The 19,165-nt window shown below is 35.6% G+C and overlaps 1 protein-coding gene across 3 annotated transcripts in view; it reads right to left on the bottom strand.

Annotated features, from left to right (window-relative positions):
• Cpr (Cytochrome P450 reductase) overlaps positions 1 to 19,165 on the bottom strand; it is a 155,703-nt gene that overhangs the window by 38,357 nt on the left and 98,181 nt on the right. For all 3 annotated transcript variants that reach the window (XM_069815973.1, XM_069815971.1, XM_069815972.1), the window contains one exon: positions 3,920 to 4,098. In XM_069815973.1, coding sequence (XP_069672074.1) covers positions 3,920 to 4,089 — 170 coding nt within the window. In that variant the 5' untranslated portion in view covers positions 4,090 to 4,098. The remainder of the gene's footprint in view (positions 1 to 3,919; positions 4,099 to 19,165) is intronic.

Below are 19,165 nucleotides of genomic sequence, written 5' to 3'. Positions count from 1 at the left end.
GCACTGAGTTGCTTGTCTTGCATCTTGATCATAATAATAATTACAGCCTTGAGCAGGCTTAGGAGATAAGATGTGTAATTCCTAAGTTATTGATTGTTGTCAGCTTGGCGGTGATAATATATCAATAGCCTATTATTTTCTTTGCTTACTTTATACTTTATAAAGTATACTTGTATTAAAACAATAAAATTATATTTTGTGAGGGGGGATAGAAGTTATCCCTGGCAGGGATGTTAATATGAATTTATGAGAGGAGTATAACTTTCCAACGGGGGGGGGGATCCTCCCCATCCCCTCCGTTAATTCGCACCCTGACTGCTTGTTTAAAGAATAATTCATTGTTGAAAATCAAATTGGATCTGTGTTTATTATTTATCGCTATGAATAGTAACCACGACTCTCAGTTACATTTCCAATATAATATATCGTCAACAATACTATTTAATCACTTTCCAGCATGTGCACTATATAATTCAATATGAAAGGGCCCTCTCCGCAACCGTCCCTGGATTTCCAGTCTTCCGCAATATTTCTGCCAGGATTCACCTTGTAAGGGTGTTGAATGAATCCAGTGCTGCTTGGTTATTTGGTGGTATGAACTTAGGGCGGGGGGGAGTAGGTGAGTGAGGGGTCACATGCGGCCAGTGGGCTGGTACATCTCATCCTCATTCATTCCATAAATTCAAGGTGCACAATAGGCCTCAGTATAGCCTAACCCATCCCTAGCCACCGTTATCTAACTTAACCTTCATTTCACAAAGAGTTGGAGTTTATTTTTCAATTTACTTTATATTTCCTATCAAAGTAACAAGTACCGTACTCGTAATAATTATACCACCAACAAAACTAGTGCTTAAAAATAAACCACGGCCTGGCTTTCAGAAACCAGTTTTGTTTCAACAATGAATATGTTTCTTTGCATCGAGTCTGATGTGCTCCGTCAAATCGACTTTGATGATATCGTCAATGCTTTCTCTGTGAAGAAAGTGCGAAGGAAATCTTTATAATTCACTAGTAAGATGCATATATTTTGAGTCCAGTAATTTATTGTTTTCCGAATTGTAACATTTCATTTAAAACTAATTTAAACTAAACATGACCAGTATAATAGCTGCTTACAAAATTTGTTTGTGGAGGTTGGGGGGGGGGGGGGTTGGCAAATTTTAACACTGCCTAGGGGCGGCACTATACCTAAATCTGGCCCTACTCACGGAATATTAAAGGTGTCTTGGAATAAAGCAAGAAATATTGAAGACCAGAAGTTTAAGAATCAAAGATGGGATGCATCAGATGACTTGTGACTAAGAAAGATAAGGACAGTTTTCGTGATAGGTTGGGGCATTGCTGGGCTGTGGATGATTCTCATTTCGAAAATATTTTATTAAGATTGTGTTTTCTTTTAAAAATTAGGTTACAGTATAATTAGTAAATGACATATAAACACTTTAAAAATATTCATTTAATGAACTCGAAACGTTTTGCCTTAAAAATGACGCAACCTAGAAAAATGTTCCTTATTATGCATAAAATTTAATGTAAATTACAAATACAACATGTAAAAAAATAACATATTAGTATGTCATTTAAGGAATTTTTTTTTTTGCATATCTGAATAATTTTCTCCCTAAAACACTGGCATAATATAGTAATTATATGATAAAATTAAAAATTATAAATTTAAAAGTGATATTCTATATGGTTTTATATTGAGCGAATCAGACTGAATTTTTGTGCAGTTGAGATCTACGACATAAATGTTTATGATTTTGAAATTACTTCACTATTACTAAATGACATAAGGCAAGGATTTCCTTGCACTTCTTTATTTCAAATGGAACTGATAAAGATGACGAAGACATTTTGTGTGATGTCAGAGGGCATGTTTGGGTCATTAAACGTGATATGTTCATGTAAGATATGGTCGAATCTTTTACAACGCATGGTTAAATTGGGGTCTATTGACAATTATGTTTGTTCTGTGATATAAAAATACTGAGAAACAAAAGGAATCTTTAAATTAAGAACACGTTCACTGGAAACAATGAACATACATTTCAATTTCAAATAATGGCTGACAGTATATTACTTGGTAGATACTGAAAAACAATTTAACGAAGAAATTTCTTATATTCATGTGATAGTCTGTATCTTGCTAGAAAAATAGATACAGGGATAAATACGAGCATGGGATTAGAATGAATGCATAGCAGAAGTAAATATATATTTCTGATAGAAAATGTGTGTGTCGAACATTTGCAAAAGGCAATTCATGTCATGAATGTCATTATACAGTTATTCAAATAAAATGCTTTATTAGAAAAGACTGAAGTTGGAAGTAAAGAGTAGCAGAATTAAGTATAATAAATATTTAAAATTAGGCAGAATATTATATGGTTTAAATACTTGTATATTTTCAAAAATCTTTAATGGAAAAGCGACAACTAAATTTACGCAACAGGACAGAAGAAGGCATTTCTTGATCAAATTTAAGTTTTCAAAGGTACCTTATGTCAAAGTGTTAAATATGGTACTTTTTTTGTATACTCAAAACATTGCTTACATTACCTGTCAATTAACTTTGTCAATATATTTTTAAAACGTATTTTTCTAGTATGAGATAGTTCTGGTCTTGTACCTTCTACTTTGTACAGATATATCGACTTTAATAACAGTAATTAAATTTGTGCAAACAAATTTAAGAGTATCCATTTCAGTCATTAGAAAAATTGAAGTCATTATCTGTAGTACTGGTATGCATTTACACTGATAACCTTGACTGTTTGCACATGAAATGGAGGCTATAACAGGTAACCAGCAGAATAGTGATATGACAAATGAAATTTGTTTAGGATATTAGTCATCTCTGGACAAGCATAGCAAGTTTAGGATATCAGGTTCTCCATTAAATAGCCTGCAATGTACTCCACTTGTCAAGGACGACTATTCTTACAGTATCATTTCCTATAAAATTTTAAATATTAATAATAACAATAATAATAATAATGGCTTTATTTAACCTGGCAGAGTTAAGGCCATAAGGCCTTCTCTTACACTCAACCAGGATTAAAACTTGCTTACACAGTTGAACATAAAACTGGATCGGAATTAAGTAATTACATACTGATACAATTTAGGTACATAATGAGATCAAAAGAGGTAGTTACATAAAATTTACCTCATAAAATAAAAATAAACATAGTGAAATATATATTAATGTTGTTAGAATCAAATACGAATCACATAAAAACAAAAGCCGATAATTCAATAAAAAAATGTACACAGTAAAAATAAAAATAAACACATTAGTATACATATTAGTATTAGATTACAATTAAGTAGGATTTACACAATTAAACCAGAAACCGACAATTGAATAAAATGTACACAAAAAATAGATTAATAATAAAAAACAACAACACAGTGGGGTACATATTGGCGTTATAAACACGATTTAGATAATAAAAATAAGAAACAAAAAAAAAAATAAAAATAAATACAGTAGAACACATTCCATTAAATATTTGCAACGCGCTAGGTCCGGCAATTCATCATAAGATATTTTTCTAATTTACATTTAAAGGAAATTAAAGTTCGGCAGTCCTTGACTTCAGCCGGCACAGAATTCCAGTGACGAGAAGTAGCAACAGTGAAAGATGAAGAATAAAGAGATGATGTGTGCAGTGGTATTTCTAGCGTGTTAATGGTCAGTTTTAAAAATTTGATTATATCATATCATGTCATATCATATGTCATATCACATCACATCATTATCATATTGTATTGTATCATTTATCATATCATATCATATCATATCATATCATATCATATCATATCATGTATTAATTGATCTGATAATTCATAATGGTACTTTTGTCGATGCAGAAATAAGTGCTAAACATGTGAAAACAAGTGGACTTACTGGATTGAATATGATTTGGTGGTGGAAGAAGTATCTTCTGCCTGCCGTCTGCTCTTCAGAAGCCACCATCCTCCTAGACCCAATAATACAAGCAGCAGTGTGATGTCCAGCACTCCGAACATTGGTTCCTCCTTCAGCTGTTCTGCTGCAACCTCAGGTTCTACTTCCATGGTTGTATTCTGAAATTATAAAAACAACGAACGTTCTCATTCTGGCATGGGATGGAGTTTAGTAAAGTAAAATCATCTTCTACAGTATATGCGCCATTGAGGCACAAAGGGGAAGTGAATTAAGAGCTTCCATGCTTTCTCTGTCTTGGCAGTAGAAGGTGATGAGGGTGATGAGGTCAGAATTATATTCCAGTTTCAGCCATCTTCCATCCCAGAAAACATCCAGAACTCTATGTTACAGGAGGCAGTGTGGACTTCATATCTTTTTTGGGAGTTACTGATGGCGAGAAGAAAAGCCCTTCTTTCAACTGGGGCTTGAATTCACGCTGTTTTAATTAACTCTGAGCTCTCGAGATGAATATCTTTATACTTTTATGCTCGACCATGCCGAAATGTAGTACTTATACACCTGGTAGCAGTCCTTTAATGCATATCATTAAAGTACACCTATTCATTAAAGTTCAGGTTTTCGATTATTCTCGGATATGCAATCGAAAGACAAGTAGGGAAACGTCATGGTGGCTGGAAATCCAATACTATCGCAGAAGGTTATGTTCTGTACTATAATAATTAGCGTTAATTGTAAATAATATTCAAATAAATTCAATTTGTCATCTCGTTTTTCAATGTCGAATTCAATTTCAAGGTTATATCAAGATTAATTTTATCTTACTCTCTAGATTATATCAAGGTCATCGACATTCGTTTCCCGGAAAAAACTTTCGCGTCTGCGCACATCTCACAATTTATGAGGTAGGCTATTGCACTCACTCACATAATAATATGAATACTTATGAATAATTTCAAGTTAGAAATATGGTCGAGCATAAAAAGTCGTATGAAACTTGCCTATAATAGTAATTTAGACGCTCGTATGAAAATTATGAAACTCGCTTGCGCTAGTTTCATAAACATCCTCGCGTCTTAATTACTACCATTATAGGCTCGTTGCATAATGTACTATTATCACTCAGCACCAACACATACAAAAAATGATAGGGGGAGGGAGTCTGGAACTCATGATTTGCTTAATGCTTTAATATGAAGCTGAACATTCAAACTGATCTAAAATTTATGGGTATGTGAATCCTTTGCTCGCTGCTGATCTGAGGAGCTTTTGACCTATGATTACAACCAGTTTACTTGTTACGACTTTTGTTGAAGGTCATAAAAGATCAAGATAAGAAAAGGTAATTCTTCAGAAGAAGTGAACCACCACCATATGTTCCCTTACCACAAGAAGCTTTCGAGCAATGGGGAAAAAAGAATACTTATATTGTCGCCTCAAGAGGAATTCAATGAAAATGGTAACATTATAGAGAAAGAGAATTATAGGTAATAAGAGGAAGGTATAACATTGGCCAGGGTTGCCAGATTGGGAGATTTTCCACCAAATTACTAATTTTATAGTTGTGATGGCACTCAATGATATCATTTGGCGACTAGTGACCAATTTTGGGCGGAATTGGAAAATCGCCAATACTTATTTTTCATGCATTTAATATTTCAAAATATTTATTCTATTAAAAAAAAAACAAATACACACGTACGCACATACACACAGACAGACACACACACCGGTGGGAACTCAGTTTTTGGAGATATAATATACTGTAGGTAGGCAGGCAGGCAGACAGATATGCTTAGATTCTGTTGTCATTCATTATTGTTTTCCATTGCAGTGGCACAGAGGGCCTTTTCTGTTCTTACACTGTAAAAGATAAATTCAGAAACAGGCTTGAATAGGAGATTCTTGATACAATCAGTCTCATATTTACGCATATGGGCGGCAAATTCGTAGGGGCAGAAGAATTTTGAGAAAAGGAAAAATCGAGTTGAAAATAAATGTTCGATATTTTCCTACTTCGCAGATGCCTGCTTCAGATAGTAGCATAATTATGTTAAATTGTTGTTATATGCCCCTTGTTTACAGTTTGACTGCTATACAATAGGCCTATGTCTAAGATTTACAAGTTTGTTGTTTAGTCATCTGTCCGAAGACAGGTCTGAACCTCACAAGTGATACCAACAGGTACCACTTATGACGCAACTAGACCAGGAGATAATGAGGTAAGTTGGCCAATTCCTTTCCCCCTCCATTGCATACATCGCCAATTAGGCCTAGCTACCGGTACACTAATCAGACTTCAGATGCATACAAATTGTTCTTCCTCTGACACATATCGTCAAGTGAGATGTAGGCCTACTGCCTGATAATAGATCTACAGTTCATATCGGCCCGAACATCAAAGGCAAGTTTGTTGATGGGGGCGGAAAATTTTTTTCAGGCCCATGAGCGTAGCACTATCTAAATACGGGGCAGGATACAATCCTAAGAGTACGAATTCATTTACAGAATAATGATGTATGTAGGCTGAGAAGAAATTGCCTACTGAAGGATGCACTGGAAGGAATGGTGAACGGGAGAAGAGTTTGGGGCAGAAGAAGAAATGGTTAAACGAGCGTTGAGCGACTTCCGCCGATTTTGGAATAGACACCGACGCAATTGGGTTAGGTTAGGTTTGTTTAGGCTTTTATTATCCCGTCAAGATGAAGGTAAAGGCGATTGAGTGTGATTTTTTGTTTTCTATGTTGGCAGTTCAAGTGTGTCGGTGTCTATTCCAAAATCGGCGGAAGTCGCTCGATAGACGACATTAAGATATGTGGATCATATGCGGAAACTAAGAGGAAGACAGAAAATAGGAAAGATTGTAGAATGCTGGGTTTGCAATGAAAGATCTGCCCATGGGTAGAACACTTGTGTATCTACATTGTAAAAATATCATAGTTGATAAAAAAAAGTATAATTTTTGATCGGGTATTAGGTACATATAGAAAACCCGAAAAAGAATAAAACCGTACTGATTGGTTTCTTCCGAGGTTTTCCCCAGCAGTGGGACTGATACCATATGGTCTATGGCGAGTTCTCGGCCTCACTTCACTTCACTTCATCCCCGTTTGGTTTGATTACCTGGTTGGGTTTTTTTCCGAGGTTTTCCCCAACCATAAGGCAAATGCCAGGTAATCTTTTGGCGAATCCTCAGTCTCACTACTTCTCGCTAAAAATTGTAGAAAATTGTAAAATTGGTAAAAAAAATGTAAAAATTGTAAAAAAATTGTAAAATTGTAGTTGTAATCTTGTAAAATTTTGACTTGTTCCACATCTTAAAGCTTCATTGCTAAGATCTATGGAATATAATAAATGAAATGAAAACTGATGAAAGTGATGTGTATGATGTATTTGATGAGGATATGAATATTCCTTGTGTAAGTAGGCCTGTTCATGAGTATGCTTAGGTAGTTTTTAATGCAGGTTCTACAGTGGTTAGTGTAAAATAATGAAACATAAAAGGAAAGCTGATAAAATAATTTGTTTAATTATATGAAACTACACATTCGTTTTAGAGGAGAGGCATGTTGTATGTGCTAACGTAGGCCACTGAGTGTTTATTAATTTTGTAATGGAAATAAAGATTTTTCAAGATTGTATCTCAGTTTTCCACTCAATTAAGAAAATTGTGTGTTTCTATTAACACTGAATGGTTTGACGGTTTTTGGACTGCTATGTCATGTCATGCATGTTTTGGCGGCCAAATTGTAAATCAATCTGGCAACAGTGGTATTGGCGGTAAAGTTCAGTCATATGGCGTACTGTCGGAGTTATTTAGGATTGCTTAATTTTTTATTAGTTGTGTGGAAATAACGAATCAGTGTATGTGAACTGAAATCGGTACCCCGAAATCATTCGATTCTCAGTTAATTTGATTAATTCGCCCTGGATCTCTTGGCAGAATGGATTATGCAACTGTATGTTGGATATGAATGGCGATGTTTTCGTTCGCGATGTGTCAAGTGAAGTTCAGGAAGGGAAGAAATCAGAGGACGTTCTACAGTTAATACGGCGAAGCTACAACTTGCATAAGAACATACAGGGTAAGTACTTTTCGATTGTTGAAATCATTTGCAAGAGGAAAGAAAAACCATGTGTTTACCAGTGTATAAACCTTGCAGGATGCGGTTCACAGAATGCAATAATAAAATTAAAAAAAGTGTGTCTTCTTTGGTTCTTTACTGAAGAATTAACGTATTATTATAAACATAAGTAAAAATAATACGATAATGTAACGTAAATAATATAACAGGTATAAAAGAGAACACCGAAGGTGAATCTTCGATTCAGCTACACACAATACTCGGAAGAAGAACGTACTTAAAAGTCATTGAAAAAAATATAACCTCAAAATGTAGCACATCACTCTTAAAGACAAGATGTGATCACTGTGAAAGCCATAAACCCACCCAGCACGCCCCCAAATCCCTTTATTTTTTATACATATGTCTGACCCATGATTTTCTCAGAAATTTTCATACAAAATAATTACCCAGTGATAGCAACATTACCATATGTTGAACCACGCGAGAAAGCACTCCTCTCTTCAGTCCAGGGTATAAGTTAAGTCTATTTATGTACCTACCTACCTACCTACCAAAAAAGTATAAATATGCAAGGATACCAAAAACCTGAACAAACCAGTCCTGGTTTGTCACTGACCCTTGAACGGTTAAAATAGCGCTGAGGTAGTTCCCTTCCTACTCCGCTTATGCACCTTCAACTGTCTTACTACTCATACCATCATAACTTTGGTGATATTACGAAAGTTTCACGCTATGCCTTGTATATACGAATATGTGGCAGGTTAGGTTAGTTTAGACTTTTGTTATGCCTTGCATATACGAATCTGTGCAGGATTTTCAAAGCCTGGTAATTTTTGTTTAATGATGTCAGTACTGGCTACTTAATGGCAGACGTACAAACGAAGTTACATTATGAAAACTGTGTGTTTATTTCGCTGTTATGGTTCACTATTTTTCAGTGGTTATTTAATTAATACAAGTTTTGCGTTCTTCACACTACATCGTATCGTGTGTTTTATATCCCTACGTAGGTCCTACCCTTCCTTCACTAGAAACCACATTTTCACTTCCATTACCACACCTCTTATTTCACACGTAATTTACTACATTTCCGAACAATTTCCTTTTTTTGAAATATTTCACTATAAAATCCTTAACTTTTCAAATCCAACTCCACAAAAAAACCTCTTACAAATTCACCATTTTCACTTTCAAAAGCATCAGAACTACCTCAGCGCTAGTTTCACCATTCTGAGATCTCTACAATACTTACAGTACTTATGCTCAAGTATGCTGATATGTGCGTGTTCATGCGCTCGCGACTCTCTTGTTAAAATGAAAAGGGGGAGGAGAGGTGTCGGAAGAGGGAGAAAAATGAGTGTACACTAAGAGATTATATTGTTATTTAATTTACAAGGAAAAACTTAATTTCTTGTAAGTATAACAGGCTTGCTATGTGTATTAAATTTTCCATTTTAAGCAATTTCTGTGGATCCGAAAAAAATTATGAAATTGATTTTAAAAATCTACGTCACCATATCATATGCCTTCCTCTTCCTTGTCGAATAAACTTTAAATCAGTCATGAGGAGTGATGCAGGAAATAAAATCCTCTTCGCATGTTTTACCTTGACAGGCCGACTGCTTCACGTGATCAAGTCACGTACGCCTACCGTATGTTACTTCAAAATGTATTCGAAGACTGTGTGACAAGTTTGTCAGAATACATTGGCTTAACGTGGCCGAAGGTCAGAGGGCCGGTTATTACGTTAGAGCCTTCTTGTATTGGTGCCAAGGTTGAGGTTGGATATTCATTTGATGGGAATAAAGTGATTGTTCCCTTCCTCTTCCCCTTCCCCTGATTAATTTCCATGTGGAATGCATTCGTGCGTAGTGCTGTTACAGATACAACATGCTAATAGTTAATGCAGGAACTAAGCAGCTAATATTGAGAAGAGTACGTTGTAATTTTCATATGTTTAAATTTTTAAACACAATAATAATTATAAACAAATTCCAAAAATATTATGTTGTGTTATTGGCGAGGGAGGAGATAATAATTATTATGAACCAGCACTGCGACCTTTAATGATCTATTCTGTTAACTTAGGGTGACCAGATTCACATCGATAAAAAAGAGGAAACAAAGCTTCAAAAAGGAGGACATTGTTCGAAAAAAAGAGGACAGAAAATATATACTTAGATTTAGGCTTAGACCTGTATTATCCTTTATGCGCGACCATGCCGAAATGTAGTAATTATACACCTGGTAGCAGTCCTTTAATGCATGTCATTAAAGAACACCTACTCATTAAAGTACAGGTGTTCAGCCAATGACAAGTCAGCTTACAGGTGTTCAGCCAATGACAATAAAACCGCAAGTATCGATTATTCTCGGATATGCAATCGAAAGAGAATTAGCGAAAAGTCACGGAGGCTGGAAATCCAATACTGTCGCAGAAGGTTATGTTCTGTTACTATAATAATTAGCGTTAATTGTAAATAATATTCAAATAAATTCAATTCGTCATCTCGTTTTTCAATGTCTAATTTAATTTCAATGTTATATTAAAGTTAATATTTAGTTTACTCTGTAGGTTCTTATAGGCTACCAAGGTCAATGTGGACATCTGTTCCTCGGAAAAAATCAATACTTTCGCGTCTGCGCACATCTCACAATATACGAGGTATTGCTTAAGGTCAGTTAGATACAAATAAAATGAATAATTTCAAGTTAGAAATATGGTCGAGCATAAAAAGTGGTATGAAACTCGCCTATAATGGTAATTAAGAAGCTCGTATGAAAATTATGAAACTCGCTTGCGCTCGTTTCATAAACATCCATACTCGCTTCTTAACTACTATCATTATAGGCTCGTTGCATAATGTACTATTAATTTACGTCAATATCTATTTTATTACAACATATTTACAGTACAAATTTAGGCCTATATCATATTTAAAAGTATGTTAATAAGTTATATATTTTATTACAAAAAAGTGTGATAAAACTTAATAATAATAATAATAATAATAATAATAATAATAATAATGATTTTGCAGTTAGTTACATATGAAAGTCAAGAGAACTATTAAAGCACGGCCTACTTGATGCTCGCTTCGCTTCAAGCGATCGTGTAATTGAGGTTCGTTTTCCGACCAAAGTCATCAGTAGGCACTTTCCAACAATGTGGCCTTCGCGATCTCCAGATTTCAACCCGGCCGACTTTTGGTTGTGGGGTTACCTTAAAGAACGAGTTTTCCTGATACATCCAACAACTGAAACTGAAAGATACCATCTCGCAAGAAATTGCCAATATTCCAAGACATTACCTGCAAAATGCTGTGCATGGTGTCGCAGACAATGCTGTACGTTGAACAAGAGAACGGCTGAGATCTTCCCAATGTTTTGTAAAACCCGCTGTTTGCTCAACACTGTGGTGTTTTTGTTTTTTCCCTATCTCAAATATTGTAATATTTATAGCGGTTTGATGTTTGAAGTGACTTTTGAAATATCCTATATATTACAGTTCAAACATATTTCAGTAAAACAGTAATATGAGATGTTACAGAGTGAAAGGTGTATGAATAGAAAAGCAGTTTATTAAATATCACATCTCAGAGAATAGAGCTTATGCAAAATGAGAATTATGGACTTGTGAATCTGGGAATCGTACATTTTTTCCTTTGTCCATACATACGATTAAGTGGAGAGGTGAATACTGAGTAGGTTTAATGTAATGACCTCGTTGCACAGCATATCTATGTAACAATTATATATTTTGATGTACCGAAGTACATATGATATTTCCATGCAGATATTCTGCGTCATCATATGATGAAAGAGTGATGGAACGGAGAAAAATTCTCTCCGGCGCCGGGATTTGAACCCGGGTTTTCAGCTCTACGTGCTGATGCTTTATCCACTAAGCCACGCCGGATACAACCCCGACGCCGGTTAGAATCGTCTCAGATTAAGCTCCATCTCTTGGGTTCCCTCTAGTGGCCGCCCTCTCCACTACGTCATAGATGTCTATGAACGCAGGACCGAAGTCCATACATGTGTTGAGGTGCACTCGAATGAGTGACTGGCTGGCCGGGATCCGACGGTATGGGCGCCGTCTTAAATCACAAAGTGATTTATTACGCATATCATATATATTTTGATGTACCGAAGTACATATGATATTTCCATGCAGATATTCTGCGTCATCATATGATGAAAGAGTGATGGAACGGAGAAAAATTCTCTCCGGCGCCGGGATTTGAACCCGGGTTTTCAGCTCTACGTGCTTATATAACTATGTACTCATAAACCAGCTTAATCTAGTTTGTTGCGTTACGCCCAAAGGTTGTAATTAGCAGTTCAGAGTTTATCTTTATCTAATTGTACTCGAAATTTCATACAACTGGCTGATTATACAACTGTAGCCAGTTTATTGAGATTATAGTCTAGACATAACTACTTTCATTCTTGTACGTTCAAACTACAAGCACTTGGGTGAAGGTTCAAGACTTTCTTCCTCAATACGTGCGTCATCCACACGCTTTAACATCGGAGAATTACAGAAGAAAAGTAAAAAGTAAGATGATCGAAGTCAGCGGCAGTTTGTTTCGTCAGATGATTCAAACGGGAAAGCTGATAACCTCTCAATATAACCTACGTATTTAGAATTGTCGATAAGTTTTGAAATATTTTTAGAAGCCAGTAAAAGTATTCTATTGTGGGTCCCTATCACCACGACATGGCGCGTCCTCAGGTTGCGGATAGAGAAGACGGCCTCCAGATATGGAGAGTAGCTGCGAATATATTGAATAAGCAGTCGTGGACAGCCGATAAGGGGTGGTCCTCCAGCTTGGGGGTTGGGCGAAGGGCTAACAACCCATCACCGTAAAAAAGAAACAGCTTATTACGAAACCTATCAATAAGCCTCGGAATGGGACTGATTCTCCAGCATTATTGGAGATTTATCCTTCGAAGAGGTGGAAAAATTCAAATATCTTGGAGTAACAGTAACAAATATAAATGACACTCGGGAGGAAATTAAACGCAGAATAAATATGGGAAATGCCTCTTATTATTCGGTTGTTCGGTTTTTTAAGCTTTCTCTCTCTGTATCTTAACTGAGAACAAACGTCTATGTAACGTTTCGCGTATTGAGAAAAAGGCATCATAGTTGATTGTTGTTGGCAGAGTGAATAGAGTTCGTATGAGGTTACAATACACTTTTGTGCGAGATCGTGCGTATTTGCTTGCTTTCCGCACAAAACCAATACGCGGTAAGTGTGAAATACCACATTCAGTATTCCCAACGTAACACACATAACAATTTCCCTCTTCTTACCGCTTAAGCGCCATATTCATTTTACTGCTATAGGCTTTTAACATATTATTTTTAGAAACGTTTAACATAGTAATAATTATAAATTGGAAACTTACCACTGCAATTTCATTTAAATTGCACTGTTAATTATTGTTTTTTAAATATTTGCAAAAATTAAGGAAACTCTACAACACCACAATAGTAATATACGTTACAAGAGCGGTATGTTGACGTTTTCATGTTCGAGGAAAAGATTGAAAAAGCGAAACGTAGTTGAGCTTTTTTAATTTCCGAGAACATGAAAACAAACATACCGCTCGTGTATCGTACATTATTTTGTGCGAAGATCGTTTATTACATACCTGAAAGACGAATTTCTAATTAGTTGCAATGAAATCTCCATCTTGGTTTCTGTTTAATGACGGCAACTTTAGAAAGCAAAAATATCTATACTCCAGCAGGCCGTGATATACGTCTGTCTTTTTTTTCCCCCCAGTCTATAAATGCGAACTTAGAACAAACGGTAAGGTTATGTAATGATTTATTTTTCATTTTAATATTTTAACAATATTATTTATATAACATATTGCAGTAATAACATCGGCATCTGGAGTCTTGTTGATTTTTTCACGGCTTCCTTAATGTTACTTGTATCAGGAATACAATAGCTTTCGTGGAGTAGTAGACTTTACTTAATTTTTGCAAATATTTAAAAACAATAATTAACAGTGCAATTTAGGTGAAATTGCAGTGGTAAGTTTCCAATTTATAATTATTACTATGTTAAACGTCTCTAAAAATAATATGTTAAAAGCCTAAAGCAGTAAAATGAATGTCGCGCTTAAGCGGTAAGAAGAGGGAAATTGTTATGTGTGTTACGTTGGGAATACTGAATGTGGTATTTCACACTTACCGCGTATTGGTTCTGTGCGGAAAACAAGCAAATACGCACGATCTCGCACAAAAGTTACTGCATTTGTAATGCAAGTAACATTAAGGAAGCCGTGAAAAAATCAACAAGATGTTCTCGGAAATTAAAAAAGCTCAACTACGTTTCGCTTTTTCAAACTTTTCCTCGAACATGAAAACTTCAACATACCGCTCTTGTAACGCATATTACTATTGTTTGTTTAGAGAAAATATTATACTGAAAAAAAAAAACTGAAAAAAATTCAAAGTTTGCATATATGGCGGTTTGTGCAACAAAATCCTGAAAATATGCTACAATATACGTAAAATAGACTATTATAAGCAGAAATACCCAAAATTTACAATATTAACTCTGCACATTCGTAATCACAGATGTTCAAAACTTATGTAAATCTGTTTTTGAATGACTTTGAAAGAGCCTTTATTGTACATATATGCATTTTCATATGAATTCTGGCCCTAGTTATAATAAGAACATAAATTACAACTTGATTATGAAACAATCACTGGTGTACTAACACAATGGAGACCCGAAAAAAGCTACAGAAACTCGACAAAAAATTATGATTATGATATATTCACAACCGGTACTTTCTAAGTCCAAAGGAAATCAGCAAAAACCTAACAAAGTTAAAATTCTTTGAGCTGGAATCTCAAATATCCTGAATATAAGTAAGTCTAGTTGTAAATCTATTCATTCTTAATACTCATCTTACCTCGAGTATATTCTGTTCTTTGTCACTTCACCAACATTCTATTCCATAGGTATTTCGACAGAAATTATCAAATGATGAGTTTGAAAATTAGGAATAGTTTGACAGCATTTTTTACTTTCTTAAAAATCATAACTGGAATTGTTCGCTTTTGAAACTACGTCATGTCCATTTGTTCTAAATTGAATTTACTGTCATAATAGAAGCAGCTGATTAACATACTGGTCCACGCCTGTGGAGTAACGGTTAGCACGTCTAGCCGCGAAACCAGGTGGCCCGGGTTCGATTCCCGGTCGGGGCAAGTTACCTGGTTGAGGTTTTTTCCGGGGTTTTCCCTCAACCCAATATGAGAAAATACTGGGTAACTTACGGTGTTGGACCCCGGACTCATTTCACCGGCATTATCACCTTCATCTCATTCAGACGCTAAATAACCAAATCTGTTGATAAAGCGTCGTAAAATAACCTAATAATTAACATACTGTAGGCCTAAGTGCATGAAATCTGTATTTCTTCGCAACAGCCTACTATCATTCCTTTAAACGTAGTTCAGTTTGTATAAAACATGCAATCTGTATGGTGATCACTTTTTGTGCAAGGCGATGATCAAATGTCTTTCTGTATCAACTTCAAAGAAAGACGTTGCCGACTTGGTAATGCTCCTGCCTTGTCACTAAGCGGTGAAAGTTGGTCACGGACCGCTGACCTATATCAAGAGAATTTACTCGTGGGTGTGTGGGAGATGTGTCAGTGTCACCCATCACTTCAACGTTCCACTCCACTGCCATAATGACAATTGGCCTATTCATTGAGATGGAAGTGGGCGAGTAGAGCTCATTTAGTCTATGTGCATAGTAGTGTAGTGTTGTTACCGAACAACCACACTCCAGCCAGTCACTATAGTCCCATCGCTCTTATTTCCGGCAGCCAATTACGTTGCAGATCGGCTACATTTAAACGTGTGTGTGTCTTATCATTCGCTGCTGATGACGTTATGCACTTCCTAAGGCTCGATAAATACTTAATATAATCGCCCGCCATTTTTATTCTTTCGTTGGCGTGCGCAGAAAGCACACGAGGACGTTATTTGTCGCTCAATTATTTGCTCAGTTACAATGCGTTTGATTTATTATCATAGGAGCTACGCCATGAAAATGTTTAATGGTGCGGCAAATAGATTCCTCGTCTGATAGCTAGGTAACGAAAGAACAAAAATGGCGAACGATACTACATATCTAGACTTATAGAGCCTTCACTTCCTGGCGTAAGCAAAGAGGAGGAGTTACGTCGGAAATAACAGCGATGCGACATAATTTACAAACGAAGAAATCGTGTAGGCTAACGAAGTACAAATAACATGTAATTTACGAGTATAATATGATGTATGTTGGAATTGTAATTATGTTTGATACTCTGTTATCAGCATAAAGAAGTGTTTTCGCGATTTGGCATTCCCTACGTCCAAGTGATTTGTAGAGTAATAAATACTGTATGTCCCCAGTAATATACATATTATATATATACACATTTAGTAGAAATCAATCTTAAAAAAAATCAATGTAAAAGATAATACGCATAGAGCGTTTCTACAGTATAATATGCTGCATCAGCAGGTATATGCACAGCCCTTAGTGGACAATGACCTTTTCTTCGGGGTTATAAAACTGCATTCCAAGGATTTTGCAGGCATAACGGGAAACAATTTGAGCCTTAACAAATCATGAATGTATTTATTTTAGTTTTCTCAAATCTTGTAAAGTGAAAGTTATACTGTACCGTGCACAATATAAGGTACCGTGTTTTAGTCTGTGTCACATGTTCTGAATGTTAAGTTGCTCAGTTTTAGACTGTGTTACACGTTCTGTGTCTTAATTTAATTAACCGTTAAGTGCAGTAATGTCGCAAAAACGAAAAGCATATTCAGTGAGAGAAAAGCTTCAAATAATTGACCGTGTAAAAAGCGGAGAAACAAGGCAAACTTGTTGCAGGAATGTGGCATTCCAGAAGGTTAGGCCTACTTACAATTAGAGGGTAAAGATATCGTAAATGTTATACGGAATGAAAGTGATGGTTAAAATGAAGAAAACGACGATGATGAAAATGTTGTAGAAGAGAAGGACAGTATTTCAAGTGTTACTGAAGTAATATCTGATCTAAATAATGTAATGTCTTGGTTTGAAAGGCAAAGTGAACCAAACAGTGATCGTCTCCTCCATATTGCTAATATAAAATAATACACGGAGAGGAAACGCAGTGATTTAAAGGCTGTGTGATGTATCTTGTCTCACTGTGAGAAGAGAGAGAAAGGAGATGTCTTACTTCGTCTGTGTTGTTATGGCGATGGGGGAGTGGAGCGATGCCGTCCATCCATCCAGTGGCGGAAGGGACTAATTGATACATTCTGTAGCGCAAAATAAAATAACAAAATATCTCTCTTCGTACTGTGTAGTTCCGTCACTGAGCTTGTCTTTCAAGAAATTGAGTTCCGGCAGCCTGTACAATAACAGGATTTTGAAACGAATCCTGAAAATTTACAACCCTCCTATAATCTCCACTCTCATTTGAAGAGACTTGGTTTTATTGCTACTGAGACAAGATAAACCTTACCAGGTATAGTTCGCCAAACAAAACTTACGGACTTTTTTAAGTCAGTGTAAAATCAAGATAGTTTATAAATAGTGAAGTGAACTATTGCTAAAAACGGATAAATTTCAGAACACGGATTCCTTCCTTTCCCTCTTACTTCAAAATTCCAACCTTGTGCACACAAAGTAAATTACTGGCACTGAAAAGTGCCTTTTCGTAAGCATGACGATGCGCATTCGACAAACGCAGACAAATCTGCTCTTTGTAGTATTTTAAGATATAATTGTCAGTGACTATAATCACTTCCGATGTATCGCGGTTCAACTATAACGCGGTAGTTAAGTATGTCCCCTAACAACCGCGCTATATCGAACTTTTACTGTATTACAATTGGTTCTTTAACTTTTTGTTAAATTTTAACTGCTTGTATACTTTGTGACCTGGTAGAGTGTAAGAGAAGCTCTATGGCCTTAACTCTGCCAATATAAATAAAGAATTCCTCTTCTTCTTCTTCTTCTTCTTCTTCTTCTTCTTCTTCTTCTTATTATTATTATTATTATTATTATTATTATTATTATTATTATTATTACGCCTAAGATAATTTGGGATTTTCTCCTGCTTGGAGTACGTTGCACAGTAGGCTATAATCTGTTACGAGAAGAGCAGAAAAATTTGATCGTCACAACTGTGGGTACTGATTAATATAAACATAACTCGGATAAGGATTCCAGTAGCCAAGTTATTACTCATGCTGGAAACATTAGTTAAAATATGCATATTATGAAAATTAATGGACACCAATAAATTTTAATAAAGCAACTATTAATAATTGCTTAATACAGTACGAACTGTAGGCTATTAAATAGCTTAATTCCTCACTTTCTAATCAATACCAATGACCAGGAGATGAAATCTGCATATTTGTTAATGAATAGTATCGTTACTGCACCACATAACGCAAGCATTCACAGTACTAACATATTTCCCCTTGCTGTTTCATCCCGCGCTCATCTCATAACAAACAATAGTACAATAGTGAATCCGTAAGAAGGGGAATATGTGAATAAAATATGATATAATGGCGATAATGCGGGAGATTTGAAGGAAACAGAGGTGAAATGGGAGTGCCTGGTTAAAGAACAAGACGATTAGTGGTGGATGCGTGCGTGAAGAAAGGGCGGACGGCTAATACGGGCGAATATGTGTTAGTTAGAACTAGAGATGAGCTTAAACGATATTCTCAAGTATCTGTGACAACTGTGACTGTGACAATTAAATATCTGTGACTTTTATCGATGATTTTGTCACACCGATATTTTATATCGATACGTACCATGACATAAGTTCATTTTCCAATTCTTTTTCTTTATTTCGTAGTCCTCTTACATTCCATACTTCCAGTCAGCGGAAATGAAATTTCTCAGAGGAGTAAAAGGATGTACAAGATTGGATAGATATAGAAATGATGACATAAGGAATGAACTAAACCTGCTCCCAATTATAGATAAAATAAAGGAATATAGAATTCGTTGATCGAATCATTTGAGAAGAATGGATAAGGAACGAATACCGAAACAGGTGTTGGATTATAAACCACAAGGGAGAAGAG

Source organism: Periplaneta americana, chromosome 17 (assembly GCF_040183065.1).
Source record: "Periplaneta americana isolate PAMFEO1 chromosome 17, P.americana_PAMFEO1_priV1, whole genome shotgun sequence".
Lineage (NCBI taxonomy): Eukaryota > Metazoa > Arthropoda > Insecta > Blattodea > Blattidae > Periplaneta > Periplaneta americana.
This window is presented reverse-complemented; position numbering and strand designations above follow the sequence as displayed.